The following is a 13,047-nucleotide window of genomic DNA, read 5'->3' as shown; positions in this document are numbered from 1 at the left end:
TGCTGAGTATAAAATTACTGGCTAAAAATGTAAATTTAAGCCTATTCCAAAAGCAAGGCATATTTTAAGGCTGTTATCATTGCTTCTCTATTTTCCATATTCAATTTGGGTATGCAAATATGGTGTTTTCTAAGTGAAAACATACCTGTGTGCTGTTCCTCTGCTGTTATTTTGTTCCTAGAATGTTAGGTCTATCTTATAAACATACAATAAGTCCCTCACTTGCCAAAGGCCATTGAAACAAATATTAGTAGTCCATCTTCTTCAGTAGTGAGAACTCCAAGTCTTAATTCTGTGTTAGCAATGCCCACCTTAGGAAGTTTATGAATAATGGTAAGACCTGTTTTCCAGCACAAACCCAAACATTTTATCTGCCTTGTCAATTCTGTAAGAACAAACATGTAGATGTTCTAGAGCTAAAGGCAATATTGTTCTGTGTTGCAAATAAATGATTTTCTTTTTATAATGAGACAGAAATGAAGTAGACAAAGTATTTATGAACTTGAAGATAAAACTGACTACATGCTGAAAGGTCAATAGTTTGCTTTCATGGAACCTGTATCTGAAGAATCTATTAGTTGGAGTTATTTTGGGATGTGATTTTGTATTTTTTTGCTTAAATGGAAATATTTCTTGTTTAGGTCATCCAAATCTCACCCAGGACCAATTGTCCACATTAGTGACAATCCAATGGATGAAGGAAAGGTAGGATATATTTAAGGACTATTTAATACATTATTTTTTTCAAGCAAGGCTGTTTTAAAAAGTATAGGTACCACTGATTTTTTAAGTAAAGTTTAAGGAGGTGAGGACCACCTTGAAAGCCTAAAGAAAGGCTCAATTGAGTATTTGTGCTCTGAAGCAAGGTACAGACATGACTGTAGGACACATTACCGGAATAATTGAATTCACCTTATAATCAAACACTTAAAAACAGAGCTGAAAGTGCTTAATTGCAAAAATTCTTGAAAACAGTAGGAAAAAAAATTACTTGCAGTAACTCCTTATTTTTCACCAGAATAAAAACACATTTATAACCTGAGTGTGGAAATAGTGGGATAGTTAAATAAACTTCATTAAGTTCTTGGGTGTTGCTGCTTTACAGGTTTAATATGCTTATTTTTATAGGATATTTATATACAATACAGTGTACTTTGCCTTTAGGTAACTAGTCCAAGGCAGCAGCTTCTGTCTGATTTGGGGTCTGACATACTCTCATTTTGCAGACAGCATACAGTGATTTTAATACATTGCTTAAAACCTAACTAGTAAACCTAACTAGTAAAACTAGACACTTCAGAAAAGTCAGCTCAACTAAAACATGTAAGAAAGAGCTGTATGTTAATGCTATCTTAAAAGAAGGATAAGACAAGTATAATAACATATTTTTATCTTGACAATAAGTCCCACAGTTCATATTCTTGAAGCCTTTGTAAGACTAATTTTTATGTCCTGTGACACAGCAGCCACTAAGAAGAACCTGAGCTGTGAACACAAGGAACACATGGGTTCCTTTGCTATTATTAAAGTAAATCTACTGGTATTACCCTTTTCTTTGGAACATAAGAATGCAATGAAGCTATAGAAACATCAGAAATTACAAATTATCTATTTATTCTGGTCTATCCCACCCCCACTCTACATTTAATAATTTTCAATTAAAGTGTAAGAGTTACTGTTGCTATCAATCACTGTTTCAGAATCTGACCTTACACTCCTCTTCTTAATGAAAATACCACAGAAAAAACATGCAGCCACAGGAATCTCCTGTGTATTTACTTTACAGTTTTTTTTTTTTTTTTTTTGCTGCTAGCCTTCCAATCACAGATCATTTTTTTTAATGGTCAGTTATAATAGAAAAATTATAAAATATGGTTTATGATAGGCAAGATAATTTAAAATACAGGTATGCATGAGTGTAGTGAGAAACAAATCTAACATCCACCTTTCCTAGATCAATGTTATACACACTTGGTAGGGTATTTTAGTGCTATAGAGCACTAAATAGATAAGTATTGGTATCTGTTAGCTTGTGGGAGATGCTCTGCTATTTTTCATATTCAATACAATCGTACACTTTGAAAATCTTTACTCAAATGACTGCCCAGACAAAACCGTTTGGTATGACAGCAGAACACACTGATTTAGATCTGTCCTTGAGTCCAATGGCATGCTTCTAAAACCACTCTTTTCTATCTTGCAATATAGTGGATACTCCTAAGGGCACTTGTGTTTTTTTTCTCACAGAAAATCAGCTGTTTCAAGTGCTAGAAAAAGCCAGCAGCCAACTAATTTTCTTTAATCATTTTCTGGAGAAAATGATGTGGAAGTGAAGACAAGCTACTTAATGCTAGAAAGTGCAACTAGAAGTTAGCAACATTCCTCAGAGGAATGATCTCATAGCAGGTTGAACTATGAAATATGAATCTGTATTGCTGCCTTCTATATAAAAACTGCCAAGAATGTTACTACTGCCTTATATTGGCCTTGTTTTGTTTCTATTAAGAGACGTGTCGCTTAGGAAAGCAATATTTGGATATTCAGCAATGTGTTAGACCAATTATTTTGAGCAATTTGAATCTTCTCTCCTTACAGAAATGGTTTTATTCTTGCTTCTGGCAAAAATTTTTTTGAAAATTATCTTGTTCAATTTCTCTCTGGCTTTCCTCTTCTTAACAGCTAATGTTCTTGGTGGTCCCTTAGCCAGTTATGTCAATTGTGACTAACATCTGGAGATGGCTTATATTAAACACTTTCTTAATAAACAATGACCTATTACCTAGAACATCAGGTATGCTCTTAGGGCGAATTTAAGCAGAACTAATTCCAATGAGGAAAAAGAGTTCCTTCATGTTCTCTCAGGGAGGATACACTTAGCTGAGTTTAATGTTAACCTTCCTGGAATGCAAAGGAATTTTCAAGGACTCTTTGTAAGAATGCTTTTATTTATTTTCTAATTTTGCATGAAGGTCAGTTGTATTAGCTAGAAATGTAGAATGACAATAAATACTAAGTAAACCTCTCTAACACTGAGGTCTTCATTGCTCCTAACTAGTTTTTGTGTTTATAAGTACTTGCAGTTACTACATGTAGTATTATGCTGCAGTCTCTTTGAGGCAAGACTGGAGGCATTGCAAATGATATTATTTTGCTTATTCTTATAAAGACTTAATATATTTGCTTATTATTGCAGCTTCTGATTGGCTTTGAGTCTGGAACTGTGGTATTATGGGATCTGAAGTCAAAGAAGGCAGATTACAGATATACACATGATGAGGTAATGCTTTTCATCTGGATTGCTTGCTATGAGGATATCACTCACTAATTTAGAAGTAATTTTGTTTGTTTGTTTCTGCTCCTTCTTCTGTCACCAGTGGATCAATAAATAGGTTAAAATAAAACTTTGAAATTGTAAGTGCTTTGATCTTTTCTCTAAAATAACCATAGTTTTTGAGTAAAAGAAACTTCAGATCACTGAATTGAACTAAGGTCATGAAGCAATGAATGTTGACATAGATTGGTTCCCATTGGTTTCCTTTACGGATTTTGCAGGCTGGAGGAGAATCTTTTGGGTCTTTTTGTTCTTATTGAGTGTTAGGACTTGTATTAAGAGTTTGAGTCTTGGAGTGATATGGTTTAGCAATTTCTGTAATTTGGGATATCTCATTCAGAGAAGTGTGTTTGTATGAAAAACACTAAATAGTCTCACTAAGATGTTTCCATAAGCACCTTTTCTTTGTAGGATAGGACAGAGGTTTGCAATAAAACTTGGGGGATGTAAAAAAAAAGCCCATTGCATTTATGCATTTCTTCACATTTCCATAGTACACATGAAAAAAAGAAGTCTTTCTGCAGTTCCTCAGAGAAATCCTCATTTCTAACTTGAATATGCTTTGGTACTTTCAGCAGACTTATCATCTTATTAGGCTTGTTCTAATATTCAGATTATGAATAAACTGAGGAGCACAGAACCCTCAAGATTTCTACCAATTACCTTCATCTATGAGCTAATTGATTACTCCCAGCCAGTTATGGGAGTAATGGTCAAGCATTTCTAGTCTGCTTGTTTTCAGTTTCCTTTGGGAAAATGGTCTTGAAAGACTTTGAAAATTGTGTAGACAGCTTAATTGAAATCATTAGCCACATGCTTGTTGATGTTTTTGGAGGTTTCTTGGATATAATTTGCTTAAAAAAAATTTCCTTTTAAAAACAACAGGTTGACTTCTCTTACCTGGTATATTATATTCATCCATATGTCAATAAGCTCTGTTTTTCAGTAAAGTTTTGTTGCAGTTTTTAGAAACTTATCCAGTCTCTAGACACTGTGCTGCTTCCTGTGTTTGTCTTAAGGTGTTGCCCATTTGTTTAAAACCTGACTCCATACTTGTCCTCTTCTTAACCAACCTTTATTTGAGAGGTTGTAAACAGCAAAGAATAGTCCAACCATTTCAATCTTTATTTCATTTAGGATTTCTGAGTGAATTCATCTAGTTGTTCATCTTCTATTTTGATTGCAGAAGGGTAATTAAATAGCTCTGATCCTTTGGTAGAGAAATGTTGTCATAGATTGGGAATGGATACCAAGAGGAGAGGGAAAAATTAAGATCTGTAGAGTGCACTTGATCAGTTTCGGTGTTCTTGTTAATGAGGATCAACATACATGAAGTTGCTTTAAAAATTACTGGCTTTTCAAGTCTTAAGGTTGAAATATGCTCTTCCTGTGTGCTCCGATTGCTCTCCTTGGACAAAGAATTACTGTAGGCAATAATAATTTGTTGATTATCATCCATTTAACATTGTATGACAAGGAATTTTTTCCTCAATGGGCATGTTATTTAAATCTAACCTTCTAGGGGGGGTAAGTAGAAGAGAATAAATCCCCCTTTTTTGAATTTGAACTTGGTACAGCTAGGCAGTTTGAAGTTCTTTTGGAATCTGACCTGAATGGCATAGAAATAAATTCATTATCTTTGTCAATAGAATTGAAAAATATGGTTTTGAAAGGTGCCATGACTGAGCGTGCTGTTTCTAGACAGATAGCTTTGAGTGAAGATCGTATCAGATACAGAAAAGATAATGAATAGAAAGTTACAGAAAGTGGGTGATGATATATGTGCCATATATATCTGTCCTCCTATTTTTTCAGGGACAGAGAGCTGAGGTGTTCTGTGTCTTATTTTATTCTTCAGTGGCTCTGTTTTGCATTTAATTGCAAAAATGAGAATATTCATCAATTTGTCAGTGAAAGGAATATTCAGCTCCATAATGTTATCTTTTTAATAATATCATGATCAGTGCTGACTAGCAACCTATATAAATATATTGTTCTTGCTGCTTTTCAGCTGGCACTGTTTCAAGTAAGTGAATGTAAATGTTAAGGAACGCAGAAGAAACAGGTTTTCTCATTGCATTTTGCAACAGTAAAATTATATTGTCAAATAGTTAATATTGCTAGTTTGTATGAACATCTCCCTTAACAGAAAAGAGGGGAAAAAAGTGTTCTCTCTTGCTTAAAGCTGAAAGAGGTTACTGTGGAAACATGGGTCACTTTTTGAATTGTAGACAATAGCACCATAACTGATAATGTGAAAAATGTGGACTGACACTGTTGGAATTCTAATAAGTTAACCTCCTGTTTTTTCTAATTGAAAAAAGTTATCAACTCAAATAGCCAAAAAAGAAATTCCTAAAAAAATCGTGGCTACATTAATTCCCTATTTTCCTCCTCCCAAGCTATCCTCAGTAAGAAATTATTAGGGTCACATATCATAATTATTGAAGTATTGTACCATCAAGACTTTTATTGACCAGTTTAGTGTAATCAAGTTTGTGTTGCTGCCCAAAAAGGTAGCCTTACACTGACCATTCCAGCAATGTCTTTGCATAATTAGTTGTGTCAATAGTAATACAGCAAGTCACAGGATAACTAATTCTCTTTCCCTCTTACTATATACTCAAAAACAGTGTCTTCATGTAGCATTTCTTTGAGCTTCAGGTGTGTCAAGGGATCCAAATATTATCCTTTGTGATCTTCCTCCACTAAGGAATGGTGATGGCTGAATTTCCTGTATGATAGTTCTGTTGAAAAATACCTGAGTGGTTTCCTTAGGGAAGAAGCTGAATCCTCTTAAAGTGTGTAGCTGCTTGTTGGATTTCATTCCAAATCACATGACTTTTAGGAGGCTTCCTTGGAGCCAATTCCCATGTTGTGGTGGGGCAGTCTCATTTATTACCTGAAAACTACATCAATGGAACAGTATCCATGATTTCTTCCTGTCTTTAACTGTACCTGCCTAACACCCTGCTCTGATTGTTTGAGCACAAGGACCCTAGGAGCACTCGTCCCAAAGGAAAGAATGCTTGTAGGGTGGGCAACACCACCACTGCTAAAACCATTGTAATCTATACTTCTGCTTAACTATGGCTAGGGAAAGGCAGCTCTAGGTCATGATTACTGTTAGTGCTGATTGATGGCTTATTCTTACTTCCCCAACTTCCTAGTTTGTAACAGGGAATTTACTTAGAATTTGTTCTTGATTGTTCAGTGTTACAAATGAGATCCTGAACTGCCAGTACTGCATGGTGTTTACTATAACAATAATATGTTTCATGTTTAGAATTAGCTAGAAGGTACGAATGTAACAATGTTTTCCAGAGAGGTTGGTGGAAATTATCTGTGACATACTGGAACTGCAGTTGTGAATGAACTTCTCTGTGGAAAGTTTCCTTTAAAACCTTTCCTCAAAACATCGTTTTGGTCTTGGGCAGCCTCAGTGGAAAAATGGCTAAATTCTTTTTGCGTCATTCTTAAGCCTTCTATGTAAATACTGGGATTAAAAAAAAAAAAAAAAATCTCATTTCTTACATGGAATGTGTGTGCAGATTATACTGCACTTGTTTCCCATGCAGTATTTTCAGATATGAAAGAAATAAAACAATTTTCTCTGTTACTACTTCTATTTCCGAAAATTTGAAGTGCAACTTCTGACAACTGAAGGTGTTCATAATAATGTCAGTTTTTCAAGTAGTATTTTGTTCTGATTTAAAGTAAGCTTTGATGGCATTAACTCAGCAAATGCATTATAGATTACTATTTTTAGGCTCAATATTCTGTGTGTAAGAGATTATTTTACAGCATTAAAAACATGGCAAAGTAGCCTATGGGATTATGAGGAGGGCAAATAAACCAAAAAAAGTAGCCCTGATATGTGACTTGCCAGAAGACAAAGCATATCAGTGAAGTCATTAAGTCATTAGGCACATGAACTTTTCTTTGCATCAAAACAATCATTCTATACATCCATTTTAGTCTCAGTAGCTGGTTTTGGGGGTTTTTTTGGGTGTTGACAAGAGAGTGACCATAGGTAGTCGCAAGTTACTACACTGGTTTTGAATAGTTTGGTAAGCCTAAAAATAGTCAGTGCCATAATCTGTTCAAGTTTGCCGGAAAATGCTGTTGGAAATGAAGTACTATTAAAACACAGTGAAATCTGAATAAGCTGTGGTAAGCAGTCTGGTTTGCAGCATAACCAGTCTCATGTCATGGATCTTACCGGTCATGCACAGCATATTTCAAGCTCAGTTACTGCCACAGAAGAGTAAAGGATTATGGCCAAATCTGAAGAGTGTTGAAAGGAATTCTTGATGACTTTGGTGCATCCCTGTGAGAAAGTATGCAGAAAAATTTTGGCAAAAATTGTATTGCATCGGAAAATAAAATAAGGTGGTGCATGTTATATATAGGTTTAAAGTCTCTAGGGATTGAAAATAAATGGATTTCTTGTATAAGCATTTTATTATTTGAAGCTCACAAATCCCCTTAGTGGAAAAATTCAATCAAAAGTTAGTTCTTCATTAATGAACTTGTCTGTTAGATTGTAGGATTGTATTTAGAATTATTAGTTTTTGTATCTCCTTAAAGAGCCAAGGAATAAGGTATTTATAGGGATATTGAAAAGCTATTCAGCAATAAGACTAAATTCATAAAATGTTTTTAAACATATATTAGTATCTTTAAAAGCTACTTAAATTATTTCTATAGGAGACTTGCATATAAATGATGATAATTTTTTTTCCCTTAGACCTTGTCGGTTTCTTATTTGTGTTTGTATTTCACAGTACCTAAGTCTCCCTCAGGTAACTAATGCAGACATTGCAAGAATGTTTCCCTCTGAAAATCAGATATGTTCACCTTCTTTGTAGGCAATATAGCAGTTGTTTCTCTATGTGGGATAATCCTGGAACAGCTGATAAGAGTGAGGTTTCCTTTGTGCACAGCCTATCTCCACGTAATACTCTATTTCTAGTTAAGTTTTGGCATATAATGCTAGGTTTATTATTCAAAACCACATAACTCTTACTGTTCTAGAAGTTCTGAAACAAATTGCCATGTAGTCCAGAATTCAAATTAAGTGGAAGAGGTTAGTGGGTGTGCTTTTAATAAGAAATCTTTAGTTATAATTAGGTAAATTTAAATATTTATCTAAAATAAGAAGTTGTGGCTGCTATTTTTTCTGGGGTTTTTTTGTTTGACTGTGGATTTGGGGGAGTTTGTTTTGTTTTTCAGGACAGCATTCTCTGTGTAATTGCCTGTAAAGATTCCTGTATTCCATGAATATTTGTAAATGGAAAGATTCAGAATGTTAGTGAGGTCAGAACGTGGGTTACCTGTGCAAACACCTCTTCTTAAGGATACAGATACACTGTACCTTAATTATAGCATCAGTCCCTTGTGGTCCTGGTGCTTGATCTTGTCATAAGGGATTACTCACTGTTTGGGATCATTATGACCAGTGATAGGTTCCACAAAAATATTTGAGAGACAGTTGAATCAGCACCATCTGGTTTAAGCATACTGCTGCATTATGGTGTTCTGTAAATTTTATGTAAAATATTGGAAAAAAAAACTTTAGTACTCCTAGGGGCTTTTTAGTATCTCGGGAGCTATGTACAGATTTGCAGCCTCAGTGAATTCTTCCCAATTTTTCCATCATGAATTTTATGCTTTCCTTCAGATTCTGTCACTAATAGTAACAAGGGAAAAACTGTCAAATTTTCCCCTTGAGTATTGGGATGAATTTTCAATTATCAGTTTTGGTTTTGTGAATGAGGTTATTGATATCAACCAACTAATGCCACCTAAAGCTATTGTACTTTTTTCATTGTAAATTAGAAGTCACTGTAGACATGTAGTCTGTAAATACCTAGAGATTATGATACAACTACTTATCGGTCCAGTTATATGTCTTCATCTTACAAAAAATTGTGAATTGTGTAACAGCAAAGGATAGTGTTCTGTAGCAAAGCTTATTATACTCAGCCCACAGAATTTGTTCTCTTGATTATTTTAAGAAATACATAGTTTATTGTGATTAAAATAAAATATAGCTTCATTGCTAAATTTAACCAGATGCTCTATAAAACTAGACAATAAATAGATATAAAGCCAAAGGCCTCATTTAGTGTTCTTTCCATCTCATCAGGTTCCTTGAAGAAATCAAATGATCGCAGTCATTTTTCTCCTTTGTTTTCAATTTATCAGATCTTTTTATGTTCTTTAGTTTTAATGCCACTTCAACAGTAACAACGCAAGAGTTCTTTTCTTCCTTCTGGCCTTCTTTTTCAATAGGAATACGTGTTTCTCAGACTTATCCTTCCTTCTATGAGACTTGCTTTCTTATTGGTTCCTAAAGCTTATTTCTACATAAATGGTATCAAAACATGGTTCGGTTTATGCTATGAGCTGCCTACTGACAGGCAGCCATACGTCACACAGGACAGTATTTAAAACATAAATATTACATTGGTCTGCTATAGTATAGATAATTTCTTTTCTTGATGAAAAGAACTCGTGAAATGGAACCTGTTTCACACAGTCTGCACTTTCATACTTGTTTCATTATTAATGCAAAATTTCCTTTATAATATCTGCTTTTATTTGCTTAATATAAGTTTATCTTACAGACAGAATTAACAAGATTTTTAAGAGATATCATGTGAGATATTTAGGCTTCTGAGCTACATATGTGTAGATGTGATTCACTGAGTCTGTCTTCCAACAAAATCTGCAGCAATTCGACATGACACCATAAAACAGCATTAAATTTCACTAAGAAATACTAAACTTAATCTCTAATTTTCATATATCTGTATCTTCTACTGCTTTAAGTAGGAAAAGTTACTACACGAGTATACTCCACTTATGTAGTGCAGTAAATTTCCTCTGCTCTTTATTCTCTTGATTCTCTGACTCATGATGCTTGAAACTCCCTTGGCTTTTGTATAATTTTATGAAACGAAGATGTGTATAATTGGTGTATAATCAATTTAGGCAAAGCCATCTTAAGTCTGTGGTCTGTGATTTGTTATTTTTTCCCTTCACCTAGTAATGTACTGACTAAGCTGTCACTTCTAGTTAGGGTTCCCTACTATTCACACACCCAGTTTACTCACAGAGGAAATCCCTTTGTACCCACGGGACTGGAGTGAGTTTAAATACTGCTTACAGACAGAATCTCTACTGAGATTATCTACTCAAAAGGTGGTATTGTAGAGTCCATCAGCTTTCACAGATTCATACGCAGAATAATGTTGTAATCATAAGTATTAAGTGTATCTACCTTTTCAATAATATTGAAGTTCCATTCTTATATCAGGTAATAATTCCTTCTGCACATTTGGGTAGTAGAGAAGTACTTTGGATTTTCATTGTTTATATTTTCATGCTATAACTGAAATTCCCTTGAACATCACCTAGTGGTTTCGTGTCTCCATGTAGTAACAGAGATTCTGGAAGGCTGAGGGAGTTGAGGTTGTTCATCCTGAAGAAGAGGCTCCAGGGGAACCTAATAGCATCCTTCCAATACCTCAAGGGGGCCTACAAGAAAGATGGGGAGGGACACTGTACAAGGACTTCTAGTGAGAGGACAAGGGATAATGGTTTTAAAGTGGAAGAGGGGAGATTTGGGTTAGAGGTGAGGAGGAAGTTCTTTATTGTGAGGGTGGGGAGACACTGGAATGGCTTGCCCAAGGAACTTGTGGAAGCTCCTTCCCTTGATGTGGTCAAGGCCACGTTGAGTGGGGCTCTGAGCAACCTGATCTAGTGGGAGTTCCTGCTCATGCAGGGGGGTTGGAACTGTATGATCTTTAAGGTCTGTTCCAACTCTAACCATTGTTTGATTCTATGAAACAGAAATGCCAACCAATCTTTTACTAATTGATGTCTTCACCTTATTTGTACACTTTGCTTCACTGCTTACACTTTTCTCTCCTTAAGACCACCAGTAGATTTTGTTTAGTTAGTTTTTTTCTGCTGTAAGATTGCATGAGGTGGAGCTTGATAATTCCATTCCTATTTTTATGAATATAAATGTTTTTGTATTGATGGAAAGACTTTAACTAGTAAATCCCTACGCTTTCCTGTATCTCAACACTGCCATCGCAGCATTAGAAGACTTAGTCAAGTTAATATTTTGTGTTTCATCATTGTCACCCATCATCACTTCCAAAAAATCTAGTTAATTCACTTCTTGTTTTACTTCTGTTTTCAGCCTGTGCTTTCCTATTGTGCATATTTACATAGAAATCTTAAAATGCCATTTAGAACTTTGACTTAACAATCCCATCAAATAGCTTTTTTTAATATATAGATATATTGAATATTAAAATTTCTGGTTAGTAAAGTTCAAATAATTACTTGAAGTCATTCTTGGCATGCTACTTATGGTTGAAAAATACTGTAATACTACACCCTAAGGATGATTTGCTTTTCCCCCTTAAACATGTCACTACAATGAAGACAGTATTTTTGCTACAGAGATTTATGTATGAAAAGTTCTTGTGAACAGTAAACTTAAAATTGGTAAATTTTGAGCATGCTAGGAGCAGCATGATTTTATGGTTTTTCTTATTTCCTTTTACTGTCTAATGCCATAGAGGAAGGAAGGAGGGATAAAATGATAATTAGATACTCAGCTTAAACTCTTCTGTTTTTTTGGGTTTTTTTTGCATAGGCTATCCACTCTGTGGCTTGGCATCATGAAGGAAAACAATTTATTTGTAGTCACTCAGATGGTACCTTGACCATATGGAATGTAAAATCTCCTACCAAACCATTTCAGACAATCACTCCACATGGTAAGGTGAAAATGGACACCCACTGCTTTAAAACAGTGAGAACTTATTTTTAATAGAATTTGATATGATAAAGAACATATAATAAAGAAATGTAATGCTTCCAAAAGCAAATATTAAAAATGCACTTGTGGTAGAGTAAAATACTTTGTTGTATCTAATTCTGACACTTTTATTTTTTTTTGAAAAGTCTTTACGAAATAAGAATCCATATCAGTGCTGTTTTACTGAAATTTAAGCTCGCCTTTCACACAATGGCCTTGATCTCAAAATTAGCTACTGCATATTTTGCAGGGCTTGTTTTTTGCCTGGCATTACAATCCCATATGTTATTTAAAATACTTACGAGCAAGCATCTGTTTCATGTATAAATGTGTGGATTACCATAGAAATTCTTGGAAAGGTTTGTAACAGAGTAAGGCTAGCATCTGGTAAGATGTTCCCACTTCTGAGAAGTCTTGGATTAATGTTAATCTAGGAAATTAACATTTCATGTTGTTCTGTGAAATATGATGCTGCTCTTCCAAGAAGTTCTATGTAGTTGCCAGGTTTGCACAGTATGCATGTGTCTAAGCTGTGTTTTTGAAACGTATTTACCTCACAATCTTGAATGTGAAAATGAGGATAATCTGTGAGGTTACAGTTGTAGTACAAGATACTGTAGTTAAGAATCCTGGCTTAACTATGAGAGCCTCCCGCAAGTCTGTGTATGTTATGCTGGCTGTGGACTCAAGTGGAAAAAGGAAGCTGTGGATTTCTATATGATGCTGTAGCAGTCAAAAAATAAATGACTGCTGCTGATATCCAGAGGGACCTCTACAAGCTTGAGAGGGAGGCCCATGCCTACCTTAAATTCAGTAAGGCCAAATGCAAGGTCCTGTACATGGGTCAGGGCAATCAAAAGCATATAAATAA

At 34.8% G+C, this 13,047-nt stretch overlaps 1 protein-coding gene across 3 annotated transcripts in view; it reads left to right on the top strand.

Annotated features, from left to right (window-relative positions):
- STXBP5 (syntaxin binding protein 5) overlaps positions 1-13,047 on the top strand; it is a 98,933-nt gene that overhangs the window by 36,510 nt on the left and 49,376 nt on the right. For all 3 annotated transcript variants that reach the window (XM_030448008.1, XM_030448006.1, XM_030448005.1), the window contains exons 6-8: positions 642-705; positions 3,194-3,277; positions 12,012-12,135. In XM_030448008.1, coding sequence (XP_030303868.1) covers positions 642-705; positions 3,194-3,277; positions 12,012-12,135 — 272 coding nt within the window. The remainder of the gene's footprint in view (positions 1-641; positions 706-3,193; positions 3,278-12,011; positions 12,136-13,047) is intronic.

Source organism: Calypte anna, chromosome 3 (assembly GCF_003957555.1).
Source record: "Calypte anna isolate BGI_N300 chromosome 3, bCalAnn1_v1.p, whole genome shotgun sequence".
NCBI lineage: Eukaryota > Metazoa > Chordata > Aves > Apodiformes > Trochilidae > Calypte > Calypte anna.
Note: the sequence above shows the minus strand (reverse complement) of the source record. Positions and strands in the feature narration are given on the sequence as shown.